We start from the raw sequence: 17,203 nt of genomic DNA, 5'->3' as shown, positions 1-17,203 counted from the left end.
TAAACCGATTCAATTCACAAGCAATAATGGCTGTATATCGCTCTGGTCGGTCACTGTTTGAATTGTCCATCAGGGTACGTACATTCCAAGTTCCAAAGTTGAAAAGTTTCTTACATTTTCGACCGCTAAGGTGGTGATCCTGCTGGATGCGGCTATCCAGCCAGGAAAAACAGAGGAAAGACTATTTTTAAGGTACCTTTTCTAAACCCCTTCCCATGTGGGGTGAGCAGAGTGAATCCTAAAAAGGACTGCTCAGTCGTGGGTGCAGCTGCCGAGATGCTCGACCCGCCTCAAACCTCGAGCAAGACGACTGTATCACACACCCACCACCTGTGTGTCAGTCTGTGACTAGGAACTTCAAGATTTCACTGTCCTGTTCCCATCGCCACTCGCCAATCACCACTGGACTTTTGACTTGTACAAAAGTCATTTCCCCAAAAACTGGAAGATGCCTGTGCGGGACTTCTTTTAAAATGGGAAGACTGATGCACAACTGTCACCAAACTATCCTTGACAGATAGAGGACTTGAAACCAATGGCATGGACACCATGATGATTGGAAATGCTCTATTTGCTGCAGCCTTCATCAGCTTTCACAGCTGTTGTAACATTACACAACAATTTCACCTCCATTGTGCAGTTATCCTCCATCTGCTCTGCTGTTAGGGACTTCTTGAATCCAAGAAATCCCAAGAAGCAGCTACTGACATACAGAGGTGACTGTGACATTATCTGATTAAAATATGACCATGTAGATTATTGTTGCTACCACTGTTATATAATTGCAACAAATCTTATACAAGGTGTGTCAAGTAAGGTGTTTATGGAACGGTTCTGATTTGCTGAATATGATTATACTATTTGGATGCATGTATCATTTTGTATTTGAAGTTATGAGTATTGGCTGTATACCTCTATTTCAAATATGTTTGCTCCTGTGGTAATGCCCACAAGGTATTTAGCCTGCACATCTTGAAGGGACTATACAAGTTAAACGGCTCATCAAGGAACACTTAACTCACAATGGACTATGGAAGATGTCCATCCACACCTTCTAACTAGAGTTCCAGTAATGGCTTCTGCTATGACTGAGCAAAATCATGCATGGACATGTGACTTGCCCATGTGACTCCAAACTCCATCTTGTTACCTGTAATTTTCCACAGTAAGAACAATGGATTTCCCTTCAATTGGCAAAAGCAATAAAAGGCCCTGGAAACACCTCCATTTTGTCTCTTTCCTGCTCAAACCTCTGGACTATGAACTTATGCTAATGGGTGCATTCTAACCAAAGGACTGAGGACCTTCCAATGATTTGGAAGCAACCAGAGACTTAACAAGACAGTATGGGCAGAAAGTTCTATGGGCCCGTGGTGCCCAGGCACCATGGGCCCGGCTCCAGCACTCTGAGGCCGGATATCTCCCTCAGCCCTGCCTTCCACCCGGTGCATCCCCCAAGCCATTTAAAACAGCCCATGGCCTCCACTCATCATTGGCAGCGCAGCAGAGCTGAGCAGCTTCCTGCCTGCTCACTCCAAGTGGCTGCCGGCCCTACAGCCCCTGGGCGGGGTGGGTCTGTGTCTCGCCGCAAGAGCCTCTGTGGCCAATGGGAAGCTGCGGGGGCAGTGCCTGGAGGGGTAGCAGCACATGGAGACTCCCGGCCTGCCCTGTCTAGGAGCTCCAGGTAAGTGCCACACTCCCCCACCCCCTCCCAGAGTCTGCACCCCACCGTTCGGCCCCCAAACTCCCTCCCAGGGCCTGTACCCCCTCCCTCCACACCCCCTTCCATTCCCAAGCTCCCTCCCAGAGCCTGCATCTCAACCCCCTTCCCACACACCCACTCCTACCCCCAAACGCTCTCCCAGTGCCTGCACCCCGACCCCCCCCCCCGAGCCAGCACCCAAACTCTGTCCTAGAGCCTGCACCCCCCACCCCCTACTGGACACCCACCCCCTGCCCTAGCCCAGAGCCTGCATCCCAGCCTTCCACGCTCCCTCCCAGAGCCTGCAACCCTCACCCCCTCCTGCACCCCAACCCCTTGCACAAGCCCAGAGCCTACATCCAAACTTCATCCCAGAGCCTGCACCTCCACTCCCTGCCGCAGCCTGGAGCCTGCACCCAGCACCCAAACTCCATCCCAGAGCCTGCACCCCAGACCCTCTCCCCCACCCAAACTCCCTCCCAGAGCCCAACCTCTCACCCATCCTGCACCCCAATCCCCTGCCCCAGCCCAGGGCCTGCACCCCAGACTTCCTCCCCAAACCCAAACTCCCTCCCAGAGCCTTAGGCAGGTTGGGGGCGGAGTTGGGGGGGGGCAGGTTCTGGGCACCACCAACATTTCTACAAACTTGATGCCCCTGCAAGCCAGTTTATTCCATCACTGCTACAAGACCGATCCAAGGACTTGGCAATTATTGTGTGTATTTGATTCCTTTAACCAATTTTAACTCTCACCTTTCTTTCTTTTTTTATAAATAAACCTTTAGATTTTAGATACTACAGGATTGGCAACAGCATGATTATTGAGTAAAATCTGAGTTATATATTGATCTGGGTATGTGACTGGTCCTTTGGGACAGAGGACCCTTTTGTTTGATTAAATGGGTTTTAAATAACCACTCTCTTTAAGTCTAGTGTCTGGGCTTTGAATCCAAGACTGGAATGCCTAAGGAGACTGCTTTTTTGACTTCTTGTTAGTCAGTGTGGTGAAACAGAAATTTACTTTTGTTGCTGGTTTGGGAGGATAACCAGCAGTTTTGGGGTGTGTCTGCCCTATTTCTCAGCAGTCTGTCCTGAATTTGGTATTCTCAGTTGTGGCCCACAGAGGCATGGTGACAGTGACCCCTGCACCCAGCTACAGTTGCCATGCATCTGGGTTTTGACTGGAATGTCCAGTCAAAAAGGGACTCTGGTTCCACCAGTTAATACTGCAGTTAGTTTATTTTGGGCAGGTTGTGGCTGTTACAAGGTGTGAATAATAATTTGCTCAGCCACTGAGATTCTTTTTAAAGGATCTCCCCAATAAGATCTATCCTGATAAAATAAAGTTCAATAAATAATATATGATTGGCATGTCCACATTATGGTTTTGTACAGCATGAAGAGTTTCTATATTGCCAGATATGTCTCATGTATATAAAGCAACTTCTGAGAACAATTCTGAACTTTATGTATTTATTTTACAATAGGTCTATGTGCAAGGATAGCAATACTCTTTTGATTATTAAAGTGCCTCACTTTCCATATTTCATGCCCTAAAAACAGGCTTGCAGAGCCTCATTTAATTAAAAGACTACCACTATATTAATGAAATGCTGTAAATATTTCTTGAGTACTTATTTAGAGCACAGAGCACCAGAAGAGCATTATAAAGGCACACTTTATCCTGCCATATCCAAAAACTTTAGCAGTCTTTCCACTATAACTCCTTTAATATGCATATATTCTTGGACAGGACTCCTCTTTTTCAGCCCTGCCTGCACACTATTAAAAAAGATTTCCCAGTAAGGCTGTATTGCCAGTATTGACAGGTTAGAACTTAATCAAAATAGTTTTAAAACTCATTGAGGCTCCATATTATCTGGAAGACATTTTAAATAAGTTATGTCTTGTCTACATTGGAATCATAGCTCAACTAACAAACAGTTTTTAAAAAACAATAGCATATGCAGGGCCTTATGAATATATAATTGTAAATTAAAATACATGTGGATAATGTGCCAAGGAAATACAGTTTTTGTGGCATACTTAACATACTTTCCTTTCCCCCCCTCTCTTTTATCAGTACCCTTTCCTCCTCTATAATCTAACACTTCTACAGATGCTAGTTGCAATCTAGTACCATACTAGGAGCACAACAAAAATGTTTAGCTACAGGTAGTGATCTAGCATCTAGGGTTAGTTACTAAGCATTACCATTTAGAAATTCTTCCTGTGACCTCTTCTGGGACACTGCATCTTCACAGAAGAAATGGTTCTATTTGTGGTTTTCCAGAATGATTACAATTTATGTAAGGCCTTAGTGCTAAGAATATTATTGATGCCTTTCTTTAGGTAAGAGATATAAATGAGTAAAAAGACATTCTTGTAGTTACAGGAGCGCTCCAATCCAAGTGAACATGTATACATAAATCATGATCTATAATAGAAATACTGAAAGACTTTAGCTGTTGTAGCACAAGAAAACAACACTATTATAGTTAGCATTCTCTGAGCTCTCCAGTCTGAAGTTCATGTACAGATAAGAGTTAAAACTTAAAAAAAAAAAAAAGATTTCACAAGTCTGGCTTTTTTCAGCCTCAGAGTAAATCAAGCAAGGTTTCCCTTATACAAGAATATGCAATGTCACACAATATGTAAAAATGCAACTAATTATACCCATAGAAACTACAGGTTTGTTAATATGTACACAGTATTACCTGAATCATTATTAGTTTTTCAAAGCATGTTCTGTATTTTTTCCTTGACAAACGATCTTACTTAAGTAGCTCTCGGCAACACTATGTAAGGCTGTACATGATTAAATATATACAAAAACATTTACTACCTCAAAAGCAGCGCACACATCTGAAAATGCTATCAGATTAATTCTTTGGATCTGCTTGTCCGTGATGGGAATAAAATAAGAAAGTTACTCCTCATTAATTGCAAGCATAACTTCTAGAGTCACAGCCAATTGCAGTAGGAGATACATGCTCTAAAGACATTTAGATTTCAAGTATATAGAACAAAATTAAGACATTTACCTGAAATTCTGGCACCGAAGACTTTGTGACAGCTCTCCTCTTCTTTGTAATTGCTTTTTTAGATATGGATTTTTTTCCTTGTAAGATTAAAAGAGCAAAGATTCATAATGCTGTTTATTGCACTTCATTAATAAAACCAAATTACATACAACCTTGAAAGTTAAATTATAACTAACAGATAGCTGATGGTGAGTCATGTAAACATCATGAAACACAACCAAACTCAGCAAAAGCAAACATTAAACTACAAGTACCTGTGTGTGGAGCAGCTTTATTTCAACAATGAATAAACCCACTATAAACTCCAACACACCAAATGAAAATTAAGAACATTAGTAAACCATGAAAGAAACAGTCACACTACCATTGTGACGGGGGGGGGGGAGGATGTGTGCATAATTTAAACCAGAAACATAAATTGGGAAAAAAATAAAAACACCTTACCTACAAAAACTCTTCTCTGATGTTAGTATTCCCACATTGATTAGTACCCCACATTGATCCACACATTAGGCCTGGGGCCTTTGGCGTGTGATATTAAGTGTGCTCTCAGAGCACAAGTAATTTCTAGAAATCACCTCATGGACACACTGGAGTTACCATACCAGAGGAGATCACTGCTCAGTCTAGTCCAGCAACCTGTACCTGGCAGCAGCCAAAACCTAATCTTGCTTTAGAATAAGGCAAACGCCTTCCACACAATGCATTTCCTTCCCAACTGCACAATGTAATGATATGAAAGAAAAATGCCTTTAAAGTTTAATAGGAAATCAGTTTACCCTTAAAATATCAGGGATAATATTCCTTGTAATCTCTCAAACAAAATAGCTATAAATGTTACACGTGGGCAAGATACCCAGGGGATAAGTTTCTTTATTTCTACAACCACCCACAACTGTACATATTTAACATCTTTTATCTCTTCATTTGCACTCTAACCATTAATCCATCTCTGCCAAGACTACTATTACTATTCCAAACCTCAGAGTAATTTGCAAAAAGCTGCAAATGAACAAAAATAACCAAATAATTTAAAAACAACCTACCACATAAAGTTTCCTTTTTTTTCCCTCTAGTATGGATCAGGTAAAAAATTACCAAATTCTTCTCATTGACTTGCCTGGAGTAAGTGTTTTGGGGTTTTTTGTGAGGTGATTAAAATTTCATGAATCATATTTTGGTCCATATTTTTCCAAATTTGGTCTGATAAATTTAATTATTTTAGTGTGCAATGTGATTTGTAGTGCAAATTCAAAGATATGGCTCCTGTTAGGATGTATCTAGAATAGCATAGAAAATAGTGAAAATATTATTTATATATATCAATGATAAATTGTCACCTGGAATACTCTGTTATAGAATATTCTGTTCTCATCACACTATTTCAAAAAAGATATAGCAGAAACAGAAGTGGTCGAGAGATGGGAGACAAAAATAATGGTGGACGTGGAAAGATGCAGCTGAAAACCACTGGGATATTATAATTTTAAAAGAACATGAATAAAAGGGGACATGATAGACAAACACGGAATAATTAATAGCATAAACAAAGACTGAGCACTTCTACTTGCTATAACAACATATGAACAAGGGGACATTCAATTAAACTGAAAGGTGACAAATTATACAACTATTAAAAGGAAATCCTTTTTTTCAAAACGCATAAAGAATGCGTGGAACTCATTGTCACAATGTCTCATCGTGGCCAACTACTTAATAGGATTCAAAAACAGAAAACACATTTATATGGCTAAGGAAAACAATTTATTATTTCCCTCTTTATAACAACCTTTTATGTAACTGAAGACTGTTATCATGTCCCCCCTCAGTCTTTTCTTCTCCAGACTAAACAAATTCATTTATAAATCTTTCCTCATAGGTCATGTTTTCTAGATCTTTAATTAATTTTGTTGCATTCCTGTGGACTTTCTCCAATTTGTCCACATCTTTCCCAAAGTGTGGTGCCCAAAACTGAACACATTACTCCAGCTGAGGCCTTATCAGTGCTGAGCAGAATGGAAGAATTAGTTCTTGTGTCTTGCTTACAAGACTCCTGCTAATACATCCTGGAATGACATTTGCTTTTTTTGCAACATTATTACATTGTTAACTCAGATTTAGTTTGTGATCCACTATAACCCGCAGATCCTTCTCTGCAGTACTTGTTTCTAGGTAGTCATTTCCCATTTTGTATTTGTGAAATTGATTATTCCTTCTTACGCAGAGTACTCTGCATTTGTCCTTATTGAATTTTATCCTATTTATTTATTTATTTATGTCCAGATCATTTTGAATTCTAATCCTGTCCTCCAAAGTGCTTGCAATCTTTCCCAGCTTAGTATTATCCACAGACTTTCTAACTGCACTCTCTATACCATTATCCAAATTTATGAAGATATCTAAAATTGGACCCAGGACACATCCCTGTGGGACCCTGTGATGGGTTCCCCCCGGGGTGCCACCTCGAGCTGGGGTACCACTGAGCCCCCTGACCCACTAGCCTGGGCTCCCTCTCACACTGTACTGCTGTGACGAGCTGAAAAGCCCTGCAGCCTGCACTTTCACCAGCATACATACAGGTAGGGACACACCCAGCTGCAGTTACATGCAGGCCACAGCTAAGGCAACTCACAGCTCCCCAGGCACACACCCCCTCTGGAGAATAAACCCAAAATTATACTGTCTGGCGCTGCACAGGGAATTGTACAGCATAAACTCATAAAGTTCACCCACTCCCTCAACATGGAGAGGAATATGCAACCGTCTTTGCCCCTTGAGCTAAGATTCCCATATACTTCACGCCGACTCACTGGTTTAGATGAAATAAAAACAAATTTATTAACTATAAAAGATAGGTTTTAAGTGATTATAAGGGATAGCAAACATAAGGAGATTACCTAGCACAAAAAAAAAAACAAAAAATGCAAGCTAATCTTAATATACTAAATAGACTGGACATGAATTAGCAGATTCTCACCCTAAGAGATGATACAAGCAGGCTGCAGATTCTTTAGGAAGCAAGCTGCACTTGCTTTTCAGCTTGGAATCCCCAAGTGTTTCATTCATAAACTAGAAATCCCTATAGCTTGGACCCAGCACTTCCCCCAGTTCAGTCGGTTCTCAGGGGTTTCCTGGAGTCTTCTTGTGTAGGTAGTTAAGACCACCACATGGTGTCACTCCCTGCCTTATATAGCGTTTGCATATGGTGGGAACCCTTTGTTTCAAAGCTTGGTTCCCAGACCAGTCTGTGGAAAAATACTGACATCCCAAGATGGAGTCCAGCAGTATGTGGTCAGCTCACATGTCCTTGTAGATTCATAGCAGTCATTACTCACAGACTGTGTAGAGTGTTCTCCGGAAGGCTTATGTAGGAGATAAGCTTCTCCTAATGCCTACTGTTTTTTCCTAATGGCCCATTGCCATGAATAGGCCCTTCCCCACCCATTATCTAGACTGAAAGCATCTTGTCTATTGGGAATTACTGAGGTGTAACTACATCTGAAATACAGATACATAGTCAATATGCATAACTTCTCCAATGACATCTCACATGACTTATCTTGCATAAAATCAGGGTGGAAAAAATGATTTTTTTTAAATCACATTTTTTTGATAAGTTTTTTTCCTCAAAAAGCATTTTATCTAAAAATAGTTTTAATTAAGATATATCTTTGAGCTATAATGTCTCATCATGGAATAGGGATTATAAATTCTAATTCTATAGTATGAGACAATATAGTCATGTAATGTTTAAGAAAAGTTTTGTAAATGAGTTCCAATAGTTCATGGATTAGGGACCCAATCTTATGGGGCTCGAGGGGCTTCTGCATAGATTATTTAGGTTAATCTTTCTATCTACCCAATGGGACTCAGTGCTCAGTCTAAAAGATACCATCAGAGATGCTTAGTTTTGCAGTTCTCAAACTGCAGATTTGTGTCTCCAGAGATAACATGTTTGTTAACAGCAAAAATGTTTTTAAATAAATAGGGGTGGGTGAGAAATAACAGACCTCAACCCTATTGTCCCTCTGCAAATTTGTGTACACAGCATCAATCCCTTATCTCTCTCTAAAAGTACAAAGTTTCAAAAAGTTCAATGAATAGAAGATTGTTAGGGGCAGAATAGATCCGGACAAGGAGAAGAAGTCTAGAGATAAATTTGAGAAGGGAGGGACAGGCAGTAGAAACAAAAATGAAACTGTTTGAGCAGCATATTCCAGAAGTCTTTCTGAGTATGGCCTTCATTGATTTGAGTTCTACCATACCATTTTCTCATTAGAAAGGAAAACCTATAATGGCAGCAGGCTGTAAAAGAGTCCCAGTGTGGGAATATTTTAATGAAGTTTCTCTACCTGTGGGTAAGACAGGCATGCATGGAAAATGCAAACAGTGCAACAAAGAAATGCCAGGCCTGGTTGCCCTAATGAAACAACATCATGAGACATGTTCCTTCTCAGGAGGAAGCTGTGTTGAAGATGATGAAAGGAATAGGTCTGAACACGGAGGATCTTCAAGTTGGTAAACTTTTTTATTTCATACTTCTTTCTTAAGGACTGCCTGTCTTCCTTCTGGACTATTCTTGAATTCTAATGTTTGAGCAAAAAATATAGTTGCTACTCTGTGGTACTATCATTTTAGATGCAGTTGTGATAAAAAAAATAGCTGAAATAGATATTTATTTTACAATTTCACCTTTAAAGTAGTACTGAGTGTCAGTGAATGCAATGAGTAATATGAAATGAGCACTATGGTAATAATAATTAAATAACTGCATTGGACTTATTTTGTTTAGGAGAATCCATCCTCAACATACAGGATTCTGAAGACTATCCATCTTCAAGATCCCCATCATTTTCTATAGTTTCAGAGTTATCTGCCAATGATAGCATTTGTCACATCATGTATGTCACATAGCCACAGTATATCACCTGTAGCAAAAAGAAAAAAAATCTCCATCCTCCAGAACCATAGATAAATTTGTGATAAGAACCAGCAGATTACAAAAAGAAGTCATCGATGGGAAAATTGCCCTGTTTGTTTATGCAACAAACTCTCCTTTCTGTATGATTGAGAAACCACACTTTATTAACATGATTCTGTCATTAAGACCAGTATACAGTCCACTCAACAGAGCAGATGTAGCAGGCAAATTGCTGGATAAAGTGTATGAAAGAGAAATTGAGCAGTGTGCAAAAGGTCTAGAGGGTAAAATTGTTAATCTGAGTCTTGATGGGCGGAGCAACATCCACAATGATCCTGTTGTATGTGCTTGTGTGACAACAAAAGAAGGGAATGTCTTCCTTACAGAAACAATTGATACATCAGCAAATGCACACACAGCAGAATACTTACAAGAAGTAGCAGTAAAAGCCATAACAAACTGAAAAAAAATTCAAATGTCTAGTACGTAGCTTGGTCACAGACAATGCTGCAAATGTTTACAAGATGAGAAGAAATTATTTAGAAAAGACTGAAGAGAGTCCCAAGCTAATAACATACGGTTGCAGTGCTCATTTGATGCACCTCCTCGCCAAAGATTTCAGTGTTCCAGAAATAAAGGCAAATATTGTTGAAATTGCAAAATACTTCAGTTAACAACCACTTTGCAGCAGCTGCTCTGAAAAAAGTGGGAGGAACCAAGCTAACTCTCCCACAGTGGAACGCAGTAGTGGACTGTTTTGAGCACTTTATTAAGAACAGGCCTAATATGAGTTTGTGAACAAAATTGTGAAAAAATAGATAGCACTGTCACAGTCAAAGTTCTCAACATTGGGCTTGAGTTCCATTTCTTTCCATCACTCTGTCTTGTTTCTAGTTAAATCTGTATTCTTTCTTAAATAAATCCACTTTTGTTTTATTCTAAGTGCTCACAGGTACTATATGATTTACAAGAGCAGTGGTTTAAGGTAAAACTGGTGAACTGGGGTACACTGCTCCTTTGGGGGCACAGGATTGGGGATATCTATGAGTAGCCACTGGCAGGGGCTAGATATCACAGGGTAATAATTCAAAGGGATTCGGGAACCGCCATGTACCTGTTAACCTGCAAGGTGAAGGCTGAGTTAGCATTGCCCAGATGAAAGTGCTTGAGTGGCTGAAAGGCTAGTGATGTTAGGGAGCTAACACTCAGCTGCCATAAACAAGACTCCCTCATGCTGAAGGCAAGGGATAACAAGGTGACTCTGAGTCCTGGGTACCCCAAGAACTGTCTCAGCTACATTTAAAAAAAAATGTTACTAAAAATTCAAAAGCTAGGAAATTACAGAAATTCATTATGCCTTCATTAAATCTGCTTCCTTATGAGCACTTTAAGATTTATTGATGAAAAGTGAAATGTAAGAACTACATGGTATTATAATGTGAATGCACCACAATTCAGTTGTTAATCACATGATCTTTTTTCCACAGGACCTTTGCCTCATTTAGTACTCAGTGATAGAATGAGGGGTGTGGAGTGACTATGGCCATTGTTTCTACGACTCAGTCATTCACTGTAGAAGGTGGAAGATGTATAGAGAATGAGGCGGAAAAGGCACACAAGCATTTAATTTTCAGTCAAGACAGAGTAGGTTTTGTGATATATTAAACTATGATTAGATTACTTGCTGTTACTGCAAAACACAATGTGATATGATTTTAGGAGGGAGATGGCTTCCCTCTAATATTATGTGACAGCCTTGCAATTGCACACATAGCTGGTGCTGTCAGGGCCAAGAAGTTTAATTTGCAAATCACTCCTTGCATTACACACTTATTCAAACACGGGTGTATAAAAATTATATATGCACAGACTTTTTTTTTTTTAAATATCTGAAAAATGTAAGCCACTGAGATGACTGAGCAGACACATTATTCCAATAGTGGTCATACCAGTGCCAAATACAGACGTAATATAGCCTCCTTACGACTCGTATTTGATATTCATCTGTTCATGCACCCAAGGATAGTATCAGACCTTTTGGCTATAACCTCACACTGGGAGCTCATGTTGAGCTATTATCCAACAGGACCCTCCCAAGTCTTTTTCCAGAGTCACAGCTTCCCAGGATAGAGTCCCCCATCCTGTAAGTATGGCCGACATTATTTGTTCCTAAATATATGATTTTACATGTGGCCATAATAAAATGCATATTGGTTGCTTGTGCCTAAGCTGACCAAACGATTCAGATAGGTCACTGATCCAGAACAATCTTCATTATTTACCATTCCCACAATCTTCGTGTCATCTGCAAACTTTATCAGTTATGATTTTCTGTTTTATTCCAGGTCACTAGTAAAAATAACTAGCGTAGGACTAGCACTAGAAGCACAACTACTTCTTGATAATTCCCCATTTACATTTTGAAACCTATCCGTTAGCCCATTTTTAATCCATGAATGTGTGCCATGTTGATTTTGTATCATTCTAGCTTCTTAATACAAATGTTGTGCAGTACCAAGCCAGATGCTTTTCAGAAGTCTAAGTACAGGCAGTCCTCAACTTTACAACATTCAACTTACGACAAACAGCATTTATGACATTTCTGAATTGACACGCTGATTCAACTTACAACAACTGGTTTTGACTTTATGACGCTCAGTCCCACAATGGAGTGGGGTTGCAGTTCCCAGTTATGACGTTTCAACTTATGATGCAATTTTTAGGGAACTAATGACTGTGTTGCAAGTCCAAGGACTGCCTGTATATTACATCAACATGTCTACTTTTATCACCCAAACTTGATATCTCAAAGAGTTAGCTTGACAAGATTTATCTTCCATAAATTCATGTTGACTGGCATTAATTATATTACCTTCTTTTAATTCTTAATTAATCTAGACCTATATCAGTCTTTCCATTATTTTGCCTAGGACTGATGTTGGGCTAACCGACATATACCTATCCAGGTGGTCCTGTTTACCTTTTTCAAATATTGGCACAACATTAGCTTTCTTCCAATCCTTTGTAACATTCTAGTAGTAACAATATTTTATTTTATTTGAGAGAATGAGACCAAAGCCCCACAAATGGGAAAAACAACAACAAAAATCCTTGTTGGACTACTAAATTTGAAGTGCCTGTGGAGAAATCATCAGAGTTCACTTTCCGCAGCCTGGGAACATCTAATTGCAGCTCCCTCTTTCCTCCCATAGAGAGCGCTTTCCCTCCTTATTCTTAACTGGAGTAATATGTACTATATAAAGTTCCACAGATCTGTTCTAAAACAAGGACCTTATTTTTTCTTCAGTTTTAGTGCTTAAATTATCACGGTGGTAAGAGAGGTGGAGTTGTGGTAGATTAGGTTACCTTTATAAGAGCGTAGGACACACATTATCCCCTCCTTTTGTTCCCTGAAGTTCAGCGAGCAACTGAAATCTCATATTTGTTAGGTGCTTCTTTTATTTTTAAATGTAGACTATTCTAGTCCCACCCAACAGCTCCTCATCTAGAAATAAGCAAGGTTCAGGAATCCAGCAAATCGAGAGAGAGAGTGCACATCAGGTGTTTCTATGCTGACATTGTCTGCATCTGCCTGTTCTCAAAACAGAGGTCTTACAACAAAATGAATAATTAACTGACTCACAACACAGAATGATGATAGCAAATAAAATGAAATCTCAGTGACGACACGTTTCTGAGGACATTGGTGCTGAATGACAACACAGAGACCTGATGCTTCAAGAACCTTGTTACAACTTAGAAAAATAAAGTAGTCCTACAGTATTTCATTATATGCTCATGACCTAGTTGACAGGCCTTTCTAAATATAGATCAGTGGTTTTCAAACTTTTTTTCTGGCAACCCATTTGACGAAAATTGTTGATGCCCGTGACCCAGTGGAGCTGTGGATAAGGGGGCTCTGGGCTGGGCTGCAGGGGTCAGGGCTGCAGGGTGGGGGTGGGAATGAGGGGGTTACGATGTGGGAGGGGGCCCTGGGATGGGGCCAGGGAAGAGCGGTTTGGGGTGCAGGAGGGGGCTCTGAGTTTGAGGGGGCTGGGAGTGCAGGCTTCAGGGTGGGGCTGGGGATGAGGTGTTTGGGGGTACAGGAAGGGGCTCCAGGTTTGATGGGGGGGCTCAGGACTGGGGCAGGAGATTGGGGCACGATCTTACCTTGGGTGGCTCCTGGTCAGCAGTGCACAGGAGTGCTAAGGCAGGTTCCTCAGAAGCAGCCAGCAGCAGGTCCAGCTAGGCAGCTCTCACCCACAGGCACTGCTCCCCCTCCCCCAAGCTCGATGCTCGGGGCAGGGGCAGCACACAGAGCCCCTTGGCCCCCCACCTAGGAGCCGGACCTGCTGTTGGCCACTTTTGGGGCACAGCGTGGTGTCAGAACAGGTAGGGACTAGCCTGCCTTAGCCGGTAAGTACCGCCAGCAGGACTTTTAATGGCCCGGTAGGTAGTGCTGACCAGAGCTGCTGCAATCCGGTGCCTTACATTCCACGACCCACTACTGGGTTGTAACCCACAGTTTGAAAACCACTGATCTAGATTACATTTGATGCTACTGTAACAATTTTTACATCTCCAAGAACAGAGTTGAGGGTGTGGATGGAATTTATACTAAACATCACCAGATTAATTACGCATGTGTTATAAGGAATTAGTACTTAAATCTCAGAGTCTGAATTCCATACCAAACACAAACCATGTTTATGTTCTAAATAAGTATTTGCAATTTTGACTACAAAGAAGGGAGAAACCGTGAATACTCAGCAAGTGCATTGCTTTGAAGCTCTTAGAACATTATTACGAGGTTCAGGATTTATATCAAAGTTCCTTTGAAGCAAAGTATTTCATGGAATCTCTTGCATTCTGGGAGAGCTGTCGCACCATCCCAGACTGGGCTTTCTATATCAATGAATCAGATTTACAAGAATCAAAATAATTATTTTAATCTCTACTTTAGTAGAGTTGTCACAGTACTGTACCTCTAATCTCTCCTGGTCTCTCTAAGCACACCCCTCTAGATCTCAAGCCTCAGGAGCTGTCACCAATCAATGTGGATTCACACAATTGTCCCACACTCAGACCAGGTCTTGAGTTGCAGTCTCCTGTGTATCAACCACAATATATCTTAGCAGGTCTGACTTGCGTGATTTAATCACACTGTTAAACAACAACAGAATACCATTTATATAAATATTTTTGGATGCTTTCTACACTTTCAAATATATAGATTTCAATTACAACATAGAATACAAAGTGTACAGTGCTCTCATTTTATATTTTTATTATAAATATTTTCACTGTAAAAATAAAAGTAGTATTTTTCAATTCACTTAAATACTGTAATGCAATTTGTTGATCATGAAAGCTGAACTTACAAATGTAGAGTTATGGTCAAAAAATAACTGCATTCAAAAATATGTTCACTCAGTCCTACTTCCTGTTCAGACAATCACTCAGACAAACAAACAACTTTGTTTACATTTGCAGGAGATAATCCTGCCCACTTCTTGTTTATGTCGCTCGAAAGGGAGAACAGGCGTTTGCATGGCACCATTGTAGGCAGCATTGAAAGATATTTACATGCCAGATGCGCTAAAGATTCATATGTCCCTTCATGCTTCAACCACCATTCCAGAGGACATGTGTCCATGCTAATAATGGGTTCTGCTCGATAATGATCCAAAGCAGTGCAGACCAACGCATGTTCATTTTCATTATCCGAGTCAGATGCCACCAGCCAAAGGTTGATTTTCTTTTTTTTTGGGTGGTTCGGGTTCTATAGTTTCCGCATTGGAGTGTTGCTCTTTTAAGACTTCTGAAAGCATGCTCCAAACGCCGTAACACTCAGATTTTGGAAGGCATTTCAGATTCTTAAATCTTGGGTTGAGTGCTGTAGCTATCTTTAGAAATATCACACTGGTACCTTCTTTGCGTTGTGTCGTATCTGCAGTGAAAGTGTTCTTAAAATGAACAGCATGCTAGATCATCATCCGAGACTGCTACCACATGAAATATATGGCAGAATGTGGGTAAAACAGACCAGGAGACATACATTTCCCCCTCCCCCCCACAAGGAGTAAAGTCACAGATTTAATTAACGCATTTTTTTTTAACAAGCGTCATCAGCATGGAAGCATGTCCTTTGGAATGGTGGCCAAAGCATGAAGGGGCATACGAATGGTTAGCACATCTGGTAAATACCTTGCAGTGCAGTCTACAAAAGTACCATGTGAATGTCTGTTCTCACTTTCAGGTGACATTGTAAATAAGAAGCAGGCAGTATTATCTCCCGTAAATGTAAACAAACTTGTTTCTCTTGGAGATTAGCTGCATAAGAAGTAGGACTGAGTGGACCTGTAAGCTCTAAAGTTTTACATTGTTTTGTTTTTGAGGGCAGTTATGTAACAAAAAAAGTGTGTGTGTGTGTGTGTGTGTGTGTGTGTATATATATGTATATATATATACACACACACACACACACACTTACTTGTAAGTTGTGATTTCACGATAAAGAGATTGCACTATGGTATTTGTATAAGGTGAACTGAAAAATACTATATCATTTTTACTGAGAAAATATTAGTAATAAAAATAATAAAGTAAGCACTGGACACTTTGTAGTCTGTGTTGTAATTGAAATCAATATATTTGAAAATGTAGAAAAACAATATTTCATGAATTTCAACTGGTATTCATTGTTTAACAGTTCAATTTAAACTGCAATCAATCATGATTGATTTTTTTTTTAAATGGCCATTAATTTTTTTTGAGTTAATCACGTGAGTTAACTGCGATTAATCGACAGCCCTAAATAAAATACAATACAACTCATCTAGTTTACCAGGTGTTCAACCATCTTCCACACGGGGACCCTAATAGGACCCGCTCCTTATAGACTCTTCCGCAGAGTCTCTCTGTCACCTTGTCTGCCTATTGGAGCTCAGTGACATTCTCTGGAGAGCCTCTGGTGATTCACCCTGCCCTCTGCGGAGATCAAGATAATTAAGTGATTATAGTCCTTTTGCTCATTAGCTTCCCAGCCTGAGAAAACAACTAAGTCACTTCAACCTAGACCCTGAATGGATGCCACTGTCTTCCAAGAGCATACTTGGGTGTTCTTATGTGGAAAGCCATTGTGTCACCATCCTGTACAAACAATACTGAATTCAAGCATTACAGCTGTATAATGAACATTCTTCTATTTCCAATATAATTTAAATCAATATAATCACACAGGACATTTTAATAAAACACCATAGTTACACAGTAACTTTACCTCACTGACCTTCTCACAAATTTTTCATAAAAAGGTTACATTTCAGTATTCATAACATTATATCAGTTGTACATCTATCACAAGGCTCTTGATAGGTTAAAGGCAACTTTCTCTGGTGAGTCCTATTCAGAATAATTATGAAAAGTTTTAAGCTAAGCAATACATAAACTATAATTGTTTATAAAGATAAAGATATTTTGTGAGTTATCTTGGGACAACACATGAAGATACAAAATGTGTTTCTCCTTCTGAGAC

The 17,203-nt window shown here is 40.0% G+C and overlaps 1 protein-coding gene across 2 annotated transcripts in view; it reads right to left on the bottom strand.

Moving 5' to 3' along the window:
• KIAA2026 (KIAA2026 ortholog) overlaps positions 1-17,203 on the bottom strand; it is a 73,625-nt gene that overhangs the window by 31,535 nt on the left and 24,887 nt on the right. For both annotated transcript variants that reach the window (XM_039544164.1, XM_039544163.1), the window contains one exon: positions 4,746-4,822. In XM_039544164.1, coding sequence (XP_039400098.1) covers positions 4,746-4,822 — 77 coding nt within the window. The remainder of the gene's footprint in view (positions 1-4,745; positions 4,823-17,203) is intronic.

The sequence above is a fragment of the Mauremys reevesii genome, linkage group 6 (genome assembly GCF_016161935.1).
Source record: "Mauremys reevesii isolate NIE-2019 linkage group 6, ASM1616193v1, whole genome shotgun sequence".
Lineage (NCBI taxonomy): Eukaryota > Metazoa > Chordata > Testudines > Geoemydidae > Mauremys > Mauremys reevesii.
The sequence above is the reverse complement of the archived record's forward strand: the minus strand, read 5'-3'. Positions and strand labels throughout refer to the sequence as shown.